This window comes from Phacochoerus africanus, chromosome 2 (assembly GCF_016906955.1).
Source record: "Phacochoerus africanus isolate WHEZ1 chromosome 2, ROS_Pafr_v1, whole genome shotgun sequence".
NCBI lineage: Eukaryota > Metazoa > Chordata > Mammalia > Artiodactyla > Suidae > Phacochoerus > Phacochoerus africanus.
This window is the reverse complement of record NC_062545.1, coordinates 43,483,281-43,506,135: the sequence shown is the minus strand read 5'-3', so window position 1 is coordinate 43,506,135 and position 22,855 is coordinate 43,483,281. Positions and strand designations below refer to the sequence as shown.

General features: G+C 36.0%; 1 protein-coding gene across 1 annotated transcript in view; it reads right to left on the bottom strand.

Annotated features, from left to right (window-relative positions):
* Positions 1-22,855, bottom strand: part of CEP85L (centrosomal protein 85 like) — a 164,335-nt gene that overhangs the window by 4,460 nt on the left and 137,020 nt on the right. The window contains 2 exon segments of the mRNA XM_047759656.1: positions 4,686-4,917; positions 7,420-7,527. Of these exon segments, the coding sequence (XP_047615612.1) occupies positions 4,686-4,917; positions 7,420-7,527 (340 nt within the window).

Genomic DNA, 22,855 nt, shown 5'->3' with positions numbered 1-22,855 from the left:
TTAGGATTTTCAACTTAATTATCACTGGGTAGATACAATGCTGTAGAGTGATTACAAGTCAGGCTCAGGTTTAAATTATACATCATTTTTAATAGTAAATGGATCTTACCTACCTGTTTCTCTTAAAATTTTGCTAAAATACATTATACAGTTGATACACACAAATTCTACAGGTTTAATGGATGACAATATTCCAAAAGTAGAAAGGAGTGCGGTGTAACAGTTCTCTTCAAGCTCAACAAGACAAAAATATGAATTTTCCTTTTGTATAGTGAGGGGCAATATCTTTTACTTTTACAGACTGCAAACTGGGTTGATTGATGTGAAAACACAAATTTTCAAAATATAAGTATGTGTATATACATCTATCTATCTCTCAAGAGCGTGTGTATGAGTGTACTGGAACCCTATAATTCTAAATAACTGAATTAGGCAGCTGATAGCCAGGTGCCCATTGGCTGAAGGTGAGGCCTTGAGTTAGCTAGCTTTTAATTAATTGAAGTCATAAGAGTCAGATAACTTGTTATTTTAATAAATATTATTTGAAGTGTTTTATTGTTTATGATCCGTGATCAGGGCACTATGCCGAGCACTGAGGTCAGCAAAATGATGGATATAGTGGCTTATTCTTAATAATTTATAGTTTTATAAACAAGTAAGTTCAGTCAGGCATCACAAGTGACCTACCCCTACACAAAGGCTACAGTAACATAAGGAAGAGAACAAAAAGCCTTACTGGAGAGGGGACAGATTCACTGAATGAGCCAAGGAAGCAGAATGAACTAAGGTATACAGAAGCAGAAAACAAAATAGTTTGACAGAATTTGAGAAACTTCAAGGAAATTAATAACTAGCTCTAAAATGGTAGAGCACAAATTATGAGAGAGGAGATTCAAGAAATAAGACTAGAAAGGCAGGTGGGAGCTGCCTTTACAACTCTATTCTAAGGGAATGTATTAGGAAATCAGAATCACGGGTTAGATCGCTCTGGCAGCACTGGGGTGGGGAGTGGGCACAGCGGCTGACAGAGGCCAGTCCAAATGAAGGACTATGAAAGCTTGAATACAGGCAACAGTGCAATGGAGATGCGATGGCAGGAATAAATGTTACAAGCAGGCAAGGAGTCAGAAAGATGGAGTTCAATTATCAATCAGCTTGGAAAGGGGCCACAGATTGGGCACAGGGCACAGGTGGGGGAAAGTAGGGTGGAGGATAAAAATCTGGATTGGGGTGATAGAGGGATGGTGGTTCTACTCCCTGAGAAGAGGAAAGGTTCAGGGAGGGAAAAAAGTAGCATCTGTTTTGGACACATTGAGTCTGTGACATCTATGAAACTGCTGGTTCTAATGTATTGGTGAGTGTCATCATGAGCTAAAAGGGACATCATTCTAGGCAGAGAGAGAGAGAGGAATGTCTGTATCAGTCAAAGGTATAGAGAAAACCAAAAACAAGTGGATATGGATAAAATTACTCAGAGAAAATAAATAGAAACAGAAGACCAACAACAAAAGTTTCTTAGGGGACTGCCAATATTTAAGTGGAAGAAAATTTCACAGAAGATTGAGGCTGAGCAGTCATAAAAGCAGAAGCAGAACCTAGAGAACGATGTCATGGAAACCATGGCATCAGAGCTTTAAGAAGGGTGGAGTGAACAATGTCAACAGATAACTAAGGATTCAAAAAAACTCCATTGCTTTTGGGAAATTAGCTGGCTGGTAAAATTTTCACAATGTCAAACTGTTAAGGTAAGGATTCTGGGGTTAAACTTTAAGTGGAAGGAGTATAAATTGGGGGGGTGGGGGGAAAGTGAGTGAGGCAAGGTTGTGAAGTTTCCTTTTTATTTATGTTAGGATCTCTCTCTTATCCTATTACTGAACAAGTTAAAAGTGGTATAAGGGTAGTGCAAATGTAGAAAGTTACAAAATAATTGACAGGGTGGCAAGTGCTAAAATGGTGGAGAAAATGAGTCTTGTGTGTGACCTTTTATTTCTCCAAGAGATCACTGCTAACTAAACACCCTAGCTGGCAAAATTTCAGTTGGCAGAATTCTCCTCCTCTAAGATTCACACCAACTACTCCAGAGAGCCTTCACAGCCCTTTGCAGGTAGCTTTAGTTGCTTTTCCCTTGTGTTCCCACTGTCGTCTGTTCACATTTCAACCACAGTGCTTATTACAATGCTTTAATATTTTGGTTAATGTGTGGGCAAGGGCTGCATTCAATTTATGTGCCTTATCAGCACCTTAGTACTTGAATCATAGAAGGCATCTGGTAAATGTTGACTGAGTGAGTTAATGCACTTAAAGAGTTTTTTTTTTTTTTTTTTTTTAACAAACAACTCATCCAAAAATGGGCGGAAGATATTTCTCCGAAGAAGACATAGAGATAGATGGTCAACAGGCACATGAAAAGATGCTCAACATCACTAATTATTAGAGAAATGCAAATCAAAATTACAATGAGCTATCACCTCACACTGGTCAGAATGGACACCATTAAAAAGTCCACAAATAACAAATACTAGGGAGGGTGAGGAGAAAAAGAATTCTCCTACACTGTTGGTGGGTATGTACACTGCTATAGCCACTGTGGAAAACATTACGGAGGTTCCTCAAAAAACTGCAATTAGAACTATCATATGATCTAGCAATCCCACTCCTGGGATATATCTGGAGAAAACTCTAATTCAAAAAGATACATGCACCCTGCTGTTCATAGCAGCACTACTGACAATAGCCAAGGCATGTAAACAACCTGAACGCCCATCAACAAATGAGTGGATAAAGAAGATATAGTACATATACACAATGGAATGTTACTCAGCCATAAAAAAAGATGAAAAGATGAAACAGTGCCATTTACAGCAATGTAGATGGACCTAGAGATTACCATATTATGTGAAGTCAGACAGAGAAAGATAAATATTATATGATATCACTTATACGTAGAATCTAAAATACAATACAAATGGACTTATTTACAAAACAAACAGATTCATAAGACCTAGAAAACAAACTTATGGTTACCAAAGTGGAAAGGCAGAGAAGAGGTAAATTAGGACTTTGGGATTAGCAGATATAAAGTACCATATATAAAATAGATATATAACAAGGTCCTACTATATAGCACAGGGAACTATATTCAATTTCTTGTAACAACCTATAATGAAAAAGATTATGAAAAATAATATATATTTATATTTGTATAATTGAATCACTTTGTTGCACACCAGAAACTAACATGACATTGCAAACTGACTATACTTCACTTTAAACTGTTTTTTACATACCCACATTCATATGTGTTCCTACCTTTATGAAGTGGAGGGAATAGTCTGCTGACATCTCTGAGCACAGTTACATGTGTCATTTAACAAGTGAGATACTTTGATCAAGAGTTATTACCTGGTTAGCCAAAATAACTATTATGATGCAAGAATCTCTTTGATGAAACGGGAAACAAAACTAGTCTCCACCCCAGTCACATATTATCATATTATTGGGCAATTAATCAAAACATGTTGGTTCATAAACACTATGGTCTTAATCCATTCTTATTTCCTAACTGAATTCCATTTTTTATGTATTAAAAAGAGACTAATATGTCAATATTATCATAATTTAGAGCCATACAAGTTTAGTGTTCCAACAAAAGCAGCACAGAAGGAAAAAGACACTAGCATCTTCCTGTGGCAGCTCTCACCATGATGGGTGCAGGAAGGCAGAACTAGGCAGAATGGATGGGCATAACATTGAAAGGGTATGTATCACGAGGGCAAGAGATCCACAGGCTATGAAAACTGGCTCATGCGACAGCATTAGCACTTACATTCAACAATTGCCACAGAAATACACTGCATAAGGAAGCAAGTGAGTATTTTCTCTCTAATATTTTGCCAGTGGACAAATGGTTGGCTCATTAATTTAATACAATCGCCACACGAAAGCAAAATCATTTACTTTCAGAAGCGTAACCAGGAAATCACAACTAACTACCATTCCAGTCACATATAAACAGATTCATCATGAGAAACATCTCCTGGCTCAGCACACAGGTGGACTTGTAAGCATGCTACCAAGTTGAAATCCCTATCAGCCATGACCCTGATCGGTTCCACAGGAATGAGGAGGTTAGTTCTACCAATGAAGTAGTAACAGGTATTCACAGACCCACAGATGGATTCAGAGATTTATAAATCTAAGTAGGAAAGGATATAAAAACAAGTAGGGGATATATGTACATGTGTAACTGAATCACTCTTTTGTACAGCAGAAATTACCACAACATTGTAAATCAACTACACTTGAGTAAAACTTTAAAAAATGAAAAAAAAAAAAAAAAATAGGGTATGGAGTTCCCGTTGTGGCACAGTGGAAACAAATCTGACTAGTATCCATGAGGATTCGGGTTCAGTCTCTGGCCTTGCTCAGTGGGTCAGGGATCTGGCATTGCCGTGAGCAGTGGTGTAGGTTGCAGATGTGGCTTGGATCTGGTGTTGCTATGACTGTGGTGTAGGCCAGAAGCTGCAGCTCCGATTCAACCCCTAGCCTGGGAATTTCCACATGGCACAGGTGTGGTTCTAAAAAGAAAAAGAAAATAGGGTAAAGGCAGTCAGAAGTTCCTGATTCATGGTGACATGCTTCTAATTGTTAAGCAATACAGTAAAGACAAGTCATCAGAAACTTACATCTGATACCCAGTAACAAGGAAAGATTAGGCTCCTTGCCCTGAGCACGCTGATTAAGAATATTACACAAAGCCTTCAAGTCAAATAAACAATAGGACATTTCTTTGAAGAGCTGATCAATCACACTCAAATCAAAGAGTGGCCTTTTGGAAAGAATGGTCTGCTGCCTGGATTGCTCTGCTTCCTGGCCCTGATCCAATAAAGAGCAGGTCTCTTCTGTCTGTCTTTGGTTCTGCAACGGACAAAACAAAAATCAGGTTTTTAGAACAGAGGAAAGGTACTCTAAAGCCACAAAGGTTAACATTTTCCCCCAAGTCTATAAACGAGGAATAGCAGAATCATAGTACATGCACATTAGCTAAATTTAACTGCGTATACACAGTAGGCAAAATAAAAAGGGAGATAAGAATTTAAATAATGGAAAGGGTTCCTGTGTGCCAGCTAATGCCCTAGGGTAATTAATACCTGAGAGAGGAAACATAAATTTGAACAGTCTCAGCTTCCAGGGGGTTTCTCATGCTCTCACATAAAAAATTTCCTTGGTAATGTACATATTTTACTATGAAATTTACTCCCAAAACAAAAATAACTGCAAAGAAAATTTACTTTTTGCTTTTTAGGGCCACACCCATAGCACATGGAAGTTCCCAGCTTAGGGGTAAAATCGGAGCTGCAGCTGCCATCCTACACCACAGCCACAGCAGTACTGGATCTGAGCCGTGTCTACGACCTACCCCACAGCTCACGGCAATGCCAGATCCTTAACCCACTGACCAAAGTCAGGGATCAAACCCATACCCTTATGGATACAAGTCGGATTCATTTCCGCTGTACTACAATGGGAACTCCCTGCAAAGAAAATTTAGACCTCATCCTATTGTTTTTAGTAGCAACAGTGATTTACTTACTCTGAACCTATTTTTTGTACACTGAGAAAAAAATGTTTACTACATTAATGTTGACAGGAACCAAACTTCTCAGTGTAAGAGAAGAAGAAATAAAAGTATAAAGTCAGGAGTTCCTGTGGTGGCACAGTGGTTAACGAATCCGACTAGGAACCATGAGGTTGTGGGTTCGTTCCCTGCCTTGCTCAGTGGGTTAAGGATCCGGCATTGGCGTGAGCTGTGGCGTAGGTTGCAGACGCGGCTTGGATCCCTCGTGGCTGTGGCGTAGGCTGACGGCTACAGCTCCGATTAGACCCCTAGCCTGGGAACCTCCACATGCCACTGGAGCGGCTCAAGAAAAGGCAAAAAGACAAAAAAAAAAAAAGTATAAAGTCAAAGAAAGAACCCCCCCCAACAACTCTGAATAATTAAGTACGAATTGGAAGTATCAATATGAACCCATGATTTATTACACTCAGAAAAATCTATGCTCACCTCATCCCCACACTGTCAGTATTTATTCCTCATCCTGAAAATTGCTAATCAAAGGCAAGTTTAATTAGCTTTCTAACTAGAATTCCATTTCAGAAAAACCAAAGAGCCTGGGTTGATGAGGAAAATAAAATTTTTATAGATGAATGTCAGCTAATAAATGTAGAGGGAATGATGTAACTAGAAGAAAAATTATTGTTGTTTTAATCAACTAATGTTTTACCGGTAGATGCTAAAACCACCAAGGAAAAGGGTGCTGACAAACTGTGTATGCACAGAGTTGCCTAAGTATCACCCCACGGAATATCTGGGTATTGCAGGAGCTGTGATGTTACAATGGAAAGAATCTGGCTTAATCCAATGAGATTAGTACTTACTTAGAGTGGGATAACCAAACACAGAATTTTATGATGTGAATACCTACAAATTTTCATGGGGAAAAAAAAGTTTGACCTGAATCTAGTATCTTTTTAACTTCTAGCTTACAAAAATACAGGGGTAGAGCACAAGATACATGACACCATGAGGAAGCAATCAGAAAACTCTAGGTGTAACAAGTCCACAAGTCTGTAAGACAAAAGACCACAAGATACATGACACCATGAGGAAGCAATCAGAAAACTCTAGGTGTAACAAGTCCACAAGTCTGTAAGACAAAAGACCCATGTTCTTCAGGGGAAAGAAAGGAACTTTGGGTTTATAAGGCAAAATGAAACAACACCACATGGGCCTTGTTTGAATGGTGGTTTCAACAGCCACTATAAAAAACATTTGGAGAAGAAGTGAGGAAATTTTCCTCAGACTAGGTATTACTGAAAATCAAGGAATTCTTACTGGGTGGAACAATGGTGAAATGGTTATATAGGAAACTGCTCCTAGTTTTTGGAGATGCATTCTTAAGTATTTAGAGGAAAAATGTCATGACAGTTCAAAAACTAAGTATATTTTGTATAACATGTCCTAAATGCTAGCCAAGTATTTTATCTTGTAATTATATGAAGAAAGTGTGATATATCCCAGTGATGAAGTGTCAACAGTCCACTTTCCCTAAGGATTTTCAAGGGTAATTTTGTTTATATTTCAACTATGCCTTATTTGATGACTTTGGGATCTAATTGCTATATATAGCATTTGACTTTGCTGTAGTTAAGTTTGTGAAATTGTTTCTAAGACATATAAGAAAAATAAAAGTTTGTCTTTTTGATTATAATCTCAGTAGGAAACCTAATGGATTTGTCACAATAAAATCAAGCCTTTAATTTAAAAATGTTTTATGAATGTATACAAAATAAACATCTGCTTTAACTTAAATAGGTACTGAATCACTCTTGAAAGCAATGATAATTTCTTCTACTCACATCAAGCAATGTTCTTGTTAATCTCTGCAGATTTCTTTCTTTCTTTTCCAGCTCTTCCATCATCTTTTGAGTAGTCAATTTTTCTTTAGAAAGTTTCCCCTGCATAGACTAGAATAAAGAGAATTGGAAAGTAAGGCATGTTAATGATAAAAGCAAAATGAAACCAGAGAGGTAACCAGGAATACTGGCTCTGACTACTTTAGATATTCTGTCCTCAACAGCCCTTTGGAAGATGATGCCTTCACTTCTAAATCAACCCATGTTACTTCTAGAGCAAATAATTCCAAAGGGAGGGGGAGGGGGAGAAATACCATCTTTACCAAGAATGTTTTTAATCTGGGAAAAATGTGTCAAATCTAAAATATGTTTAATTAAATTTAGCAATTTTAAAGTTGCTATCTTACAGTTCCTATTTTTTGGTCCTGTCTGCAGATGCAGAAGTTCCCAGGCCAGCAATAGAACCTGTGCCACAGTAATGATCCTTAACCCATTGGGCCACCAGGGAACTCCAAAACTGTTTTGTTCTTATTTTATTAGTTTTTGTTTATATACTAGAAGTGTATTAGCAAATCTATACTTTAAATTTTTTTTCATCTAATTAAGATATAAGATAAAAAATCATAAGACTGTCCCTGTTTCCTGTCATTTGAAATACAGCTAAATGCCCTTCTCTCAGGGTACAGTATTCAAAGCAGTGAATATGATGCTGAATTCAGGTCAAAGGTCTATTATGGGATTTAGATAAACTAATCTCTTTCTTAGCTCCATTATAAAATTATAAATTATCCAGACATGGTAATATTTTAAGAAAATCTTGAGTATACCAAAGCAAAATATAGGATATTTTAAGAGTACTTAGGTCATTTCAGCTACACACCAAAGAAGAACTTGCCATAAACCTTGTACTTATCATTGATTTTTTTTACATGAACTTTTCTTTTTAAACCACGAGATCAATAAAAATATAACTACAGATGAGATTTCATTTTTTTTTCCTTTTAGGTCTATTTTTAGTCGCAACTCCAAAAATACTTCAGAATTCTGACTACATAAATAGCATACAATCTACCATGAAGGTTTTTTTTCCTCACAGTATCCCTGTATCGAATAAGACAGGATAGCTGTCATCATGGGTTGAGATAAGACTCTACATCTAAAGTAGTTTTCTCAGTAACAGTATTCAACCTTGTTCCTTTTTAATTTCATTTGTGTGTTAAACTCTGAAAAAAAAATCAATAACTTAAAAGTTAGATACAAACGAATTGTGTTTCATAACAAGTATACTTTCTTCCAAGGAAATCTGTTTTATATTCCACAAAAATGAATCTCACAGCACACTGTCATGTGGGATATATATATATATATATATATTTGGATACTGAAATTCCTTTGTAAGTGTATTTGACTGAATCAAAACCCTTTTAATTAATGCTATGGGGGACTTATTTATCTAGCTGAAGAAAGATCAATACTTACTGGTATGACAAGATTATTTAACTGGAATCTAGATTTCATTCTAAATTTTCTTAAGACTTAATGACTGTTTTATTGGAATTGTAGAAGAAAGGTACTACAAATAAACTACTCTATGTCTGACATTTTGATAGTAAAAATGGAACCCAAGAAAGTTATTTTCATTGTGTTGTAATATTATTAATTCTTCAGAAAATTTTAATGTTTATTTTTGCCATGTAGAGTGTGACAGATAATTAGCTAGAAAATCTAATATGTTTCTGTGTAAGACTAAATTTAAATCAGTGAAAAAAACAGGTAATCTTCTCCATCAGTATAAATTGGAAATGTTTGGTAGTAGTGCTGTTTGTCGTAAGAAGGAAAACAGGAGTGCCATCATGGTGCAGCAGAAATGAATCTGACTAGGAACCATGAGGTTGCAGGTTTGGTTCCTGGCCTCAGTCAGTGGGTTAAGGATCTGGCATTGCTGTGAGCTGTGGTGTAGGTTGCAGACGCAGTTCAGATCCTGCGTTGCTGTGGCTGTGCCATAGGCTGGCAGGCTGTAGCTCTGATTTGACCCCCAGCCTGGGAACCTCCATTTGCCATGGGTGCAGCCCTAAAAAGCCAAAACAAAAACAAAAAAACAAAACTGAATTTGGGAAATATATCAAGCTTAACATGTTATGTTGGTTGGGTTCAAAGACACTGATCAATCAAGCAGCCCTTTAATAGGGAAAAGAGTTCACAGATATATTGATTCTAATAAGACCAAATTCTGTCCAGTTTCTAGGATAATACTGAGTGCTATACTTTGTCTGACAAAATATCTCCTAAAAAATGACTTCTCTATTCTAAATTGTGTGGAAAAGCATTATGTCTAAAGTCTAAGAAAAAAGTGTGTGTGTGATTTCTAGTAAGCTTAGATTGGAATAACTAAAATTTTAAACACATGAATTTTTAAATGTCTACAATTTTTCTTAAATTTCCAGTTTAATAATGGTTTTTTAAAGTCTAAGTTACTAATGTACAGGTATTTATCACAATCATCTTTGCAGGTGAAAGTAGTTTTAAATTCATTTGCTATTTTTATGTAAATATCAAGAAATTCTAAGTACTTTCTTTTTCTGTCCCATAAACAAGTAGCTCAAATGAAGGAAAGCCAAATGTGCTTTACTCAATGGATTCTATATACTCCACCACCCAGTTTAGGAGGAAATATTTTGAAAGAAGCATATGTTAGCAGTTTTACTATATAAACATACACAAGCAACCATCCCCATTGCAACAACACAAGGGCTTCACAAATACATTCCTTCATGCAACCATTTATTCGGCAAAAATTACAGCCACGCACGATCTGTACACTGACAATAACATCAATGAACAAAACAGTCAAAACTTTTGGTCCTTGAAGAACTTGCAGTAGGAGAAAAAAGATCAAAGAAAATAAAGATAATAAATATGCATGTTACATAGTATCATATATTAGAATTTGTCTAGTTCCCTGGAGAACAAATAGAGATGGTGATGGAAAGGAGTTGAAATCTCAAATGGGTAACAATAAGGGCTCATGGAAAAAGTGACATTTGAGCAAAGTATTGAGGGAGGTGAGAGATTAAGTCCCATAGAAATGTGGAGAGTATGTTTCAGTTAGTGCAAGGGTTATAAGGTAGATGGTGTCTTTTCTGTTTGAGAAAAAGGGTGACAGAAAATAGTAAGAGATGAAGCCAGAGAAGGAAGGTGATGTGAGGAAGAGATTGTGTAAGCTCTTCTAAGCCAGTGTAAGAGCTCTGATTTTTACTCAGGAAAAAAAAAAAAAAAAAAAAAAAGAAGAACCACTGAAGGGTACTGAGAAGATATGACATGATCTGATTTCTGTTGTAATAGGTTGCTCAGGTTGATGAGAACACACTATAGGCAAGCAAGGGTGGAAGGAGAAAATAAGCCAGATAAGGAATGAAGACGGCTTGGACCAGGGTAGCAACAGTGGAGGTCAAGAGAAAGGCCCTACACTAGATATATTTATAAGAAAACAGGATTTGCTCACAAACGTGAGGTAGAAGAGAAGGCAAAGATAAATCTAGTTTCCAGACTAAGTAAACAGAAGGGCAGATATGCCATCAGTAGGTATAAGAAACCTGGAAGGTATAGCAAATTTACCATTTTTTGGCTTGAGGGAATAAGAAATTTAGTTTCGAACATGTTATGTCTAATATGTTAAGTGTCATTACTTATTGAGAAGGCAATTGAATACACAAGTTGTAAGGTCAGGGGAGCATTTTGAGCTAGAGATAAAAATTAGGGAGTAGTGAGCATACACCATATAATTAAAGCCATAAGATGGGTAAGAAGCTCACCAAGAGAAGTATTGAGAATCCTGGGAAAGAAACAAACCCCTTTTTGAAATATGACACCATGGAGTTCCCGTTGTGGTGCAGTGAAAACAAATCTGACTAGTATCCATGAGAGTGCGGGTTCGATCCCTGGCTTCACTCAGTGGGCCAGGGATCTGACATTGCCATGAGCTGTGGTGTAGGTCACAGACATGGCTCAGACCCCACATTGCTGTGGCTGGCTGCTGTAGCTCTGACTCAACCCCAGCCTGGGAACTTCCATATGCTGCAGGTGTGTCCCTAAAAAGAAGAAAAAAAAAGAAAAAAGAAAAAAAGAAATATGATACCATGTATGCATGTGTATATTTTAGTAGTATAACTGACCTACAATACTATGTTAAGTTCTAGGTGCACAACATAGTCATTCAGTATTTCTATATATTACAAAATAATCACCACACAAAGATACATTTCCATCTGTCACCATACAAATTTATTATAATATTATTGACTAAATTCCCCCCAGTGCATATTTCATCCCTGTTACTCATTTATTTGGTAACTGGAAGTCTGTACTTCTTAATCTTGCTCACTGAAATATGATACAATATTTTTGAAAGTAATTTGCATGTCTTCAAAATAAACCTTAACAAATATGCCTCAAATGAAACTAAACTTATTCCTTGATTATAAAATGGAAAGTTTTCTAATAAGGTAATTATGTCCAATTTTTATATATCAGTTCACTGTTTATATCTTTATTATAATAGAATTTATGCTACTGACCTTAAATTTATTCTCATTAAATAAATAATCAAAAAACCCAAAAAACCTTAAAAGAAAGTTCTTCTGAATGCTTTTGGTTGTCATTTTATTGTACATATTTCAATTATCTAGAAGCAAAGCATAAGTCAATCACTTTATTACTGAGAACAGTCAAAAGGCTTTATATTAGCTATGATTTTATTAATACAAGCACACTATTTTTGCCAACAGCATATATAACCATACATGAAAGGTAAGATAACAGTGCTACTATCACATGAAATAGCAATTAATAAGAAGCATGCACACTTAACAAGGAAACTTACACTTAGAATCATTAATAAGGAAAATATATTCTTTTAATAAAATGTAATTATTTTCTCTCAACACCTTTTAAAAACTAGTTAAGAAAAGTTCATCTCCTACATGAGGCCACTCCTTCAAGGGTAAGGGGGCTATGTTATGTAACACAGAGTAACCAACACAGAGAGTCAAGGAAAATAACTATTTTCCAAATTTAAGAATAAGGAAAAAAACTTCACTGAAAGACCTTAATAAGGGAGTTCCCATTGTGGTGCAGCTGAAATGAATCCAACTAGTATCCATGAGGATGTGGGTTCAATCTCTGGCCTTGCTCAGGGCGCTGAGGATCTGGTGCTGCCATGAGCTGTGGTGTAGGTCGCAGATGTGGCTTGGACCCCACGTTGCTGTGGCTGTGGCATGGGCTAGCAGCTGTAGCTCTGATTTAACCCTGGCCTGGGAATTTCCATATGCTGCCAGTGTACCGCCCCCCCCCCAAAAAAAAAACCCAAAACCTTAATAAAACAGATTAAGTGAATTACCTGATAAGGACTTCAAAATAATGGTCATAATAAGATAGTACCAAATGGAAGTCACAGAGCTGAAAAATAAAATAGCTCAACTAAAAAATGCAATAGGAGATGTTCAACAGAAGACTAGATGAGACAGAAGAAAAGATCAGTGAATGTGAAGATAGGGCATGAAACTCACCCAATCAGAGCAGCAAAAACAAAAGTATAAAAAAGAGTGAATATAGTTTAAAGCACTTAATGGGACATCAGGGTGCCCAACAGACACATTATAGGGGTTCCAAAAGGAGGAGAAAGAGAGAAAGGGACGGAAAACTTAAGTGAAGTAACAGCTGAAAATTTCCCTAACCTGGGGAAAGAAAAAGACACTTAGATCTAAGAAACCAAGAGAGTTCTAAACAAGATGAATCCAAAGAGATCCACTCCAAGGCACATTATAATGAAACCGTTGAAAGTTAAAGATAGAGGGAGAATCTTACAAGTAACAAAGTCAAAACAACTTAATTTATGCAAGGGAAAGCACACAATGCTCTCAGGAGATTTTTCAACAGAAACTTTGTAGGGCAAAGAATGTGGTCCAATATATTCAAAGTTCTGGGGGAAAAACTGCCAAGAAATAACATTCCACTAGGCAAAGCTGTCCTTCAGAACTGAAGGAGTTCCCATTGTGGCTCAGATCCCGATACTGTCTCTGTGAGAATTCAGGTTTGATCCCTGGCCTGGGTCAGTAGGTTGAGGATCTGACACTGCTGGAAGTTGTGGCATAGTTTGTAGATGTAGCTTGGATGCCATTTGCTGTGGCTGTGGCACAGACTGAAGCCACAGCTCAGTCAAGCCCTAGACTGGGAACTTCCATATGCCACACATGCAGCCATAAAAAAGAACTGAAGGAGAAATAAAAAGTTTTCCAGATAAGCAAAAACTGAAGTACTTCATTACTACTAGATTGACCTCACAAGAAATATTAAAGGGCTTACTAATTACTAATTACAAAATCTTACTAATTAGTAATAGTAAAACATATGAAAGTATAAATCTCACTAGTAAAGGTACATAGACTGTAAAATTCAGAATAATATTGTAAAGGTGGTGGATTAATCACTTATAAAGCTACTATGAACATTAAATGGCAAAAGTAGTAAAAATATAACTATAATAATTTGTTAATGGATAGACAAGATAAAAAGAAATAAAATTTGGCATCGAAAATACAATATCAAAAATATATCAAACTAAAAAGGTTCTGCACAGCAATGGAAATCAACAATAAAATGAAAATGCAACCTACAGAATTGTAGAAAATATCTGCAAATCATGTATCTAATAAGGGGTTAATATCCAAACTATGTAAAATATACAACTCAAGAACAAAATAAATAAATACAAAATAAATGAATTTTAAAAAATCCAATTTTAAAATGGGCCAAGACCTAAACAGACATTTTTTCAAAGAAGATATTCAAATGGCGAATAGGCACAAGACGAGTTGCTCAACCTCACTACTTATCAGGGAAGTGTAAGTCAAAACCACAATGAGTTATCATTTCACATTTGTTAGAGTGGTTATTATCATAAAGATAATAGATAACAAGTGTTGGTAAGGCTATAGAGAAAAGGGAACCCTTGTGTATTGTTAGTGGGAATGAAAATTGGTACAGCCACAATGGAAAACATTATGGAGGTTTCTCCACTTCTGGGAATTTACCCAAAGGAAATGAAAACACTAACTTGAAAAGACACATGCACTCCCGCCTCCCTGTTCATTCACTGAAGCATTATTTACAATAACCAGGACATGGAACCAACCTAAGTGTCCACTGACGGGTGAATGGATAAGGAAAATGTGATAGTACACACACACACACACACACACACACACACACACACACACACACACACACACACACTGGAATATTATTCAGCCACCAAAAGAATGAAATCTTGCCACTTCCAGTAACATGGATGGAGCTTGAGCACATAATGCTAAGTGACATAAATCAGACAGAGAAAAATACTTTATGATCTCACTTGTGAAATCTAAAAAAACAAAAACAAAGTCAGAAGAGAATAGATCTCTGTTGCCAGAGGAAGGCGTTGGGGGGGTGGAAAGAGAATGGGTAAAGGGGGTCAAAATGTATAAACTTACAGTGTTAAAATAAGTCCTGGGAATACAATGTATAGGATGGTAGCTACAGTTAACAATACTGTATTTTATATTTGAAAGTTGCTAAGAGAATAGATCTTAAAAGCTCTTACAAGAAAAAAATTTGTAACTGTGATGGATACTAATTGTTAGACTTACTGTAGTGATCATTCTGCAATACATAAAAATATCACTATTTTGTACACCTGAAACTAATATTATGTGTCCACTATATCTAAAAAAAGTAAGTAAACAGTTTGAAAAAAGAAAGTATGCAGTTAATAGTAATAGCATAAGATTTTGGGGTCAGACAAAATTAGGTTCTGGGTACACAGTTTATATGATGCGTATGTATTCAATACCTTTGGCTGCCTGCCTATTCACAAATTCCATGAGTCGTAAGTAGTCATAGTTGTATTGGGTTACTATGTTCTTGGGTCATAGCTCACTGGGTCAAGCTGAATAAACACTTGACTAAACCTAAGAAAGTAGGACCCAGAGTCTGCAAGTTTCTCCCTGCAGTGGCTGGAAATGAACTATAGAATAATAGTGCTGTGGGACAGCTATATTCTCTCACGTGAGCTAAAGAAGGAAAGGAAGTCAGTCTGCGGAGAGAGAGAAATTAATGAAACAGACTGAAATGAGAGCAGCAACAAAGCCTCTTCCTTCCTGAAGCTAGGATTCATTCCTACTTATGGGTTCCACATATATCTCTGCATTGTTATAATCCTATTTTTTGCTTAGGCTAAATTGAATTGGGTACTGTTGCTTACAACCAAAAGGCCTAGGTTATACTGTTCAGTGTTTATTAAGTGAAATTTCTACAACTAGCAAGGTAACAGATGAGCTACTAGGACTCAGACCACATCCTAGAGAATATTTATTGGGAGATTTCAATTATACCACAAGCCAAATTCCAAGTCAAGCTTATAAATTTTAGGCCTAAGTGACTTTTTGCCTAGTACAAAACATTTATGCTACAAACACTAATTCCTTTCTTATACTAAATATGTAAAAGCTCATATCTTATTTCCAATAACCATGGCATACACTATAAATCTTACAATTGTATTTGTCAACTATATTTAAATAAAGCTGAAAATTAAAAAAAAGGGGGGGCATTCAGTATTATGGGTGAATTTTCTTGTGGGCAAAGGTATTTTGGTATTTCTTTACTATCTGTTCCCTACAAAGAGTGCCTAGCCCATGGTAGAAACTCAGTTGACAGTTACTAAATGAACTGAATCAATGAATAAATGAAAAAGTAACTATTCAGTACCTAATTCAGTTTTATTTAAGTAAAAGGCTATGTTCACTCATTCAGAACAGTTACCGAGCCTCTTTTATGCACAAGGCATTGTGCTAAGTGCTGAACTGGATGAGGACTATTCAAAGACCCTAGCATACCCATTATAAAGCTTGTGAAATAAATGTATCAGAAAAAAAAGAAACAAAACAGGCATTCTACTCATCTCAAGAAGCCAATAATGCAGCCATATTGTAAGGTGTAATGTACTAAAAAACTGCACTTTGGAGACAAAATTTCCAGATTCTACTTCTAGGTACCTGAGCATATGGTGCCTTTCACAGAAGACTGGTTTTCCAATGTGCTCCAGTTTAAATATCTTTCATTCCAGGAAAAGACTTAAACAATTACCTCCACTAAGACTTACACAAGAAAGAGATCAGACTAACATTTTTTTCTTTCTCTAGGGATTTTTCACTTTGAGGCAAGCCAGGAGTAATGTCAAGGGCACAAACTCTGAGGTCATACAGATATGAATTAGAATCTCAGCTGAGACCTTGGGCACACTTTTAAAATCCCAGCTATTTCATATATAAAAATATGCTCTTTCTTACCTTGTAAGATTACTGTTGAGATTCAGAGATAAAAAACATAAACCAGAAACATAAACCATTTTTATAATATGTAATATCACCACCAGCATCATCACTGACATCTCTGCATTTGACATCAGAGGCTCCATTTCTCACTATGGGTAAGTGTAGACAAATATTAAATCCCTCATCCTCATTCTTCTGCACTGATAAAAGGGAGGATTTTCAAAATATTTGTAAAGCTATTCCTTAAAATAAATAAGGAAAATGCAAGCACCATAAAATTGCCAGTTTTCAGGTTTCTGCTTTTAGTAACTGAAGACAGTGTATGGCTCAAGTTCCTTTCTTAACTATCATCTTGCCACCTTATATAACTTTAAAAACAATCTCCCTGAGAGCTCTGCTTCCAGCATTCCAGCACGAGGAGTTCCTCAGAACTGTTCCCCCAAGGAAATTGGAGAAAAATCATGAAAAAACACATTTAAATTTTCTGGAAATGGTTTATACAGCAAACATAAGAAAGGCTACTAAAACTCAGAACAGCAGTCTGTGGTATTTGAAACAAAGTCCACTTGATCCTTACTCTCTCACAGCTCAGCAAGATGGAAAGTCCATTCCAAACTAGAAGAGCCAAGAGCACAGGTCTCCCTCTCTCTTCGCTCCCAGCTGGACTGCTATCTCCCTAGGAAGGGGAGGGCACTACCATTTTTTTCACCTTGCAGTCAGCTACCTATAGCTAAGGCTAAGTTCCAGGCAAATGCAGGCAAAAGGTGAGGGATCTGCTGTTCTGCCCAGGACTGCTCATGGGATGAAGGCTTTTCCTAGGGTGCAGCATCACTGATTTGGCCCTGCCTTGGCTTCTAGGGCAGGAATCTCCACTAAGACAAGCAAACTAAGAGATCCTGAGATGCTGCCCACCCTCCCTCCACTAGTACTCATCTCCTGGAGAGTCGCTCAGAAGCCTGACATCAGAAGCCTGACATCGTTCCACCCACACCAACTTGGCTCCAAGATTTTGCCTGGGGAGAAACAGGTCACAGAATGGAGAGCCCTGAATGTCTCCCTAAAGGAGATGAATTCATTTGCCACAGAGTGTGAAATTCAAGCCTAAGGGTACTCTCAAAATAGAGAGAGGTTCCTGTTAGATTCCTAGGAGGAATAGGCTAAAAAGCAGGTTAGCTAGCTTCCAAGAGATAAACAGTAAGAGAGATGGAGACAGCTGGGAAGGAAACTCCAGAGAGCTGGGGAGGTGGGGAGTGGGAGTGGGGAGAATCTCAAACTTTAACCTAGGAAGCTATGCCTTCAAAGAGCCAGAAAGGACCAGTCTGTGAAGCAATTTATGCCACAGGGCATTGCTGAAAAGTTGAAAACAAGAGTGCTGAGCTGGCCTAAGGGAGCTTAACATTTGGTTTGGTCAGGGAAAGGGTCGCAAAAGACCACATGTTAAATTTATAAGAAATGTATAAGAGTAGGCAAATCTATAAAGAGGGGAAGCATATTAGTGATTCCCTATGGTTGAGGAGGGAGTGGGGTTTAAGAGAGTGATGGCTAAAGGTGTCTTTTTTGAGGACAAAAATGTTCAAAAATTGACTGTGGCTTGGTTCCATACATATGTGATTATTCTAAAAATCACTGAATTACACACTTCAAATGGGTGAACTATAGGGTATACTTGACTTACATATTAGTAACAGTTATTAAAAAATCAGCACAATATGAAAAAACAAAATCAAACCACCTGTCTGGGTCCTTTCTCTTTTAGCCCTTGATTTGTTCTCAGGCTTATGAGCAAGAGCTGCCAAAACAGCTTAACTGAGTCAGAACACAGCCAGGTGTCTCAGAACTAATCCCCCCTTTTTAACTTAAATCTCAGTTTTCCCAGTCAATTCCCACTTGTGGTTCATTGAGCAAGCTGAGAATTTTACAATATTTCCTAAAGGCTCTAAGAATTGCCCAGGGAACTTGTTAATAATACGTATTTCAAGCTTCACCTCAGAGATACTGACTCATTGGGTTGACAATAGGGCCCAGAAATCTGTATTTTTTAAAAGCATCCTAAATAATTTGAATATCCATATAGGTTTGGTGACCACTCATAGCACAAACAGTTTCAATGATATTCTTTCATGATCTAAGTGAGCTGACTCCCTTCCTACAACTCCCCACCTGAGACACAAAGAACTGATTTTTCCAAAGTTAAATCCACCTGTTATATGTTTGTTCTAAAACTTTTAATTAAGCAACAATTATATTGTGCATACAACAGGCCTATATGCATATTAAAGTTTTTTATCTTCACAAGTACAAAGACTAGAAAGAAAGAAAATTTGTTTTTTAAAAAGCTACTTTTCCTTTGATAGAATACTTAGCTTTGGCTATTAGGCTTTTCAAAAATTAGTATTCATTTCTGAAAAAAAATATTTTCAGTTTTTCATGCATTATATAAAGTACTTACAGGTAGGAAAAACTTAAAAATTAAAAAACTTTGGGAAGAAAGAACTTCATGTAAGGACACATCACAATATTAGAATAACTATAAAAATAGGAGATAAACATGAATAATAAGGGGAAACTTTAAATCAATATTTATTTAGGTTAAAGAAGAGCTATATTCTATCTTTATGACACTGTATTAGATTACAATCCATTTTCCCACTGTATCTACTGAGAAAATCTATTTGACTAAGGCTTTAATAAGAGATTTGTTAAAAATTGGAATAAAATCTTCTGAGACTATGGGAACATCTTCTTTTGAAGCATTATAAATAGGACAGACTATCACAGTTTTGAGATTGGTGGTCCCAAACATGCCATTAAAAGTGAATAGTCTTAAAGACCACCATTCTTATTTTTGTGATATTATGATCATTCATTGACAGCTGTCAATTTAGAAAGGCCATTTAAATGCATAAATTCTTTCAAAGAGGAAACTTTAATGTTAGAGAAAACAAGTAAATATAAACTTCACTTTGATTTTCCCTCCCCAAAGGTTACAATAACATACAATGTTAACAGTTCATTGGAAACAAATTTACATGGGTGAAATGTACTTTTGAGAAATAAACAGGATGGAAGATAATGCCCAGTAAAAATGTAGCCATGTTTATGGAAATGATGGGTAACATTCCATTTTTAAATGTCTTTTTATATTGTAAACTGACAAAAAAAATCTGTAATGTAATAACCTATATGGGAAAGGAATCTGAAAAGAAATGGATATATGTATATGTATAAGTGACTTACTTTGCTGTACGTGTGAAACACAACTTTTTAAGTCAACTATACTCTAATAAAATTTATTTTAAAAAGAGAGAATAAATGTGTGGGCTTAAAATCACATAGAATTTTAGTCTTAATAAAATTGTGAAAGAACTTATGAAGGAAAAAAAAAAAAAAAAACTCACCAGTTTAAGAGGAGAAGCCAGTTTAGCTACACTGGTTTCATGGATATAAAAAATCTCTAATATTTCTAAGGGCTCAAAGAGAGTAATCAAGGTATTCATTCCAGTTAACAATACCATCCTGATGACTGAACAAAATAATAGATAAATCTGTGTTTTAATACCACTAAATTTAACTTCAAAATCGGCAATACTTCTACGTGAAGTACAACTTATTCTCTATTCAACAACAAATACAATATAACTAGTACAAGATTGATTCCCGCCCCCCCCAAACTTCAAAAGTTGAAAATCAACATAACTTGCCACTGACCTAAACCAGGTAGTGTTTATTTTGCTTCCGGTGCAAGGTGGTAAACTAAGGTTGTATTTTAAATTGTTTTCACTTAACAATGCTTTATCTTTATCTCCTATAAATTTGACATAAAATGAACATGGCAAGGGATTTTATTTTTCTCTGTCATAAAATTTAAACTATACGAATAACCTGCTTGTACCCAAGGCAATACAGCACTCTAAATCAGCCAAACAAACTTTTAACAAGTTTGGTCCTCTCATCAGTTTGCGGGGACAGAAAGAAGCAGTGAAACATGAAATTCTAATAACACTAAGTTGGCTTTGTTTACTAAACACTGAAAATGGAACAACTTCCTGGCACTATGGAGTAACAAAACATGCAAATTACAATAGAAGTGACAATTTATAATAAATTTAACACTATACTAATAGCTAAAATGCATAATTCATGTTTAAAATGGTTGGGAAGCTCTCTGCTATTCTTAGTTGTAAACTATTTTGTGTTATTTTGGCTATGTAAAGACACTTGAAGGAATTAAAAACAGAGCTACACAGACTTTGAAAACAAACCCAGGGTTACCAAAGGGGATAGGTGGTAGAAGGAGGGATGGACTGGGGGTTTGGGATTGGCATCTGCACACTGGTACATGGAATGACTGGCCAATGGGGACCTGCTGTATAGTACAGGGAACTCTACTCAATAGTCTGTGATGGTCTATATGGGATAAGAATCTGAAAAAGAATGGATGTGTGTACACATATAACTGAATTACTTGGTTGTACAGCAGAAATTATCACAACATTGTAAATCAACTATACTTCAATAAAACTTTAAAAAATGGAAAAAAAAAACCTCCAGACCTACAGCATATTGGAATGTACATAAGAATGTACATAAGAATAAGACTGCCCATATCTTTAGGTAAGGAAAAGGAGAAGTTGGGGGCTTTAATGAATAATTGACAGAAGTTCTCTACTATGTGTATCAACTTGATGATATGCCCAATACCTATAGTATAAAACAAAAAGAATACTTTTTCAACACAAGTATCTTCTTAAGGAGTCTGTGGTTTCCAATGCTAGGTGAAAATTAGTATTCATTTCTTTCAGAACAGACAATATTCTGAAATTTTTAGGTTTTTACAGAGCACACACCTTTTATATCTATCACAAACCACCAAATAACAAATGAAACAAAAACTAGCTTTTTACAACTGTGAGGGACCAAAAATAACAAGTTTAAACAAGCAATGTTAAGCAAAAACATTTTCTCATTATCTGAGGCATATTTGTCTCCATCTGTAATTTCCTATTCAAATAATACCTTGATAAATATGTAAAGCTTAGTTGGCCAGTTATCAACATTTGCTGTCTGTCTCTGTGAGCAAATTATACCCTAGATTGAGAGACCCAGATGGTCAAAACAGCTAAGACCAAAAAGTAAAACACAAGAGAGCCACTGCTTCAAAGGATAAGACAATAGAATTACTGAGTACACTGTCTGGGCCCAAATATTTGCAAATATATGCATCTCATTAATTTGACTTCCATTCTCCAATGAGTTTGAAGAAATAAAGAATGTTAACTCAAGCATTTTAATATCAAAGAATGTAATGACAATCTTATATTCTACATATTCATTTTTATATAGTCATATCCAAATGTGACTAAAGACTTGGTTAATATGCAAGAGTAAATTGCATTACGATGCTTCCACAAATGGGGAAAAATTCACATTTCAATTAATACAAATATATCCCAGCCAACTACAATGTGACAGAGCATGCAATAAGTCCTATAAATAAATAAATAAAAACAAATAAATCCTACATATCCACCAAAATTTCAATGCTAAATGACAAAGCTGACTGTCCTTGATTTGGACTGAGATAAATTTTATTAGATTTACCAAATGAGATAGAAATTCCTTTCATTGGTCTGTGATAGGAAGTCAAATAGTAATGGCTGAGGGAACCGACTATATTGTAATTAGAATGGTTTGTAGAACAACTTAAGTTAGGACTGTAGGAATATAAACTAAAGAGTAGAACCTCAATCCAACAAGGCCACATACTTGCTGAACTGGACTAATATTTGATTAAATCGATAGATCACTTAATATGGCCAAGTGACAAAGCAGATTCTCCACAAATTCTGACACTCGAACCACTTAAGTTTTTCTTTTTTTGAAATGTCTTAAAGTTGTACTGAAGTACAGTTGATTTATGATGTTGTGATAACTTCTTCTGAACTACAAAGTGATCCAGTTACACATGTACACATAATCATTCTTTTTCAGATCCTTTTCCCATGTAGATTATCATACAATATCGGGTAGAGTTCCCTGTGCTATACAGCAGGTTCCCGTTGGCCAGT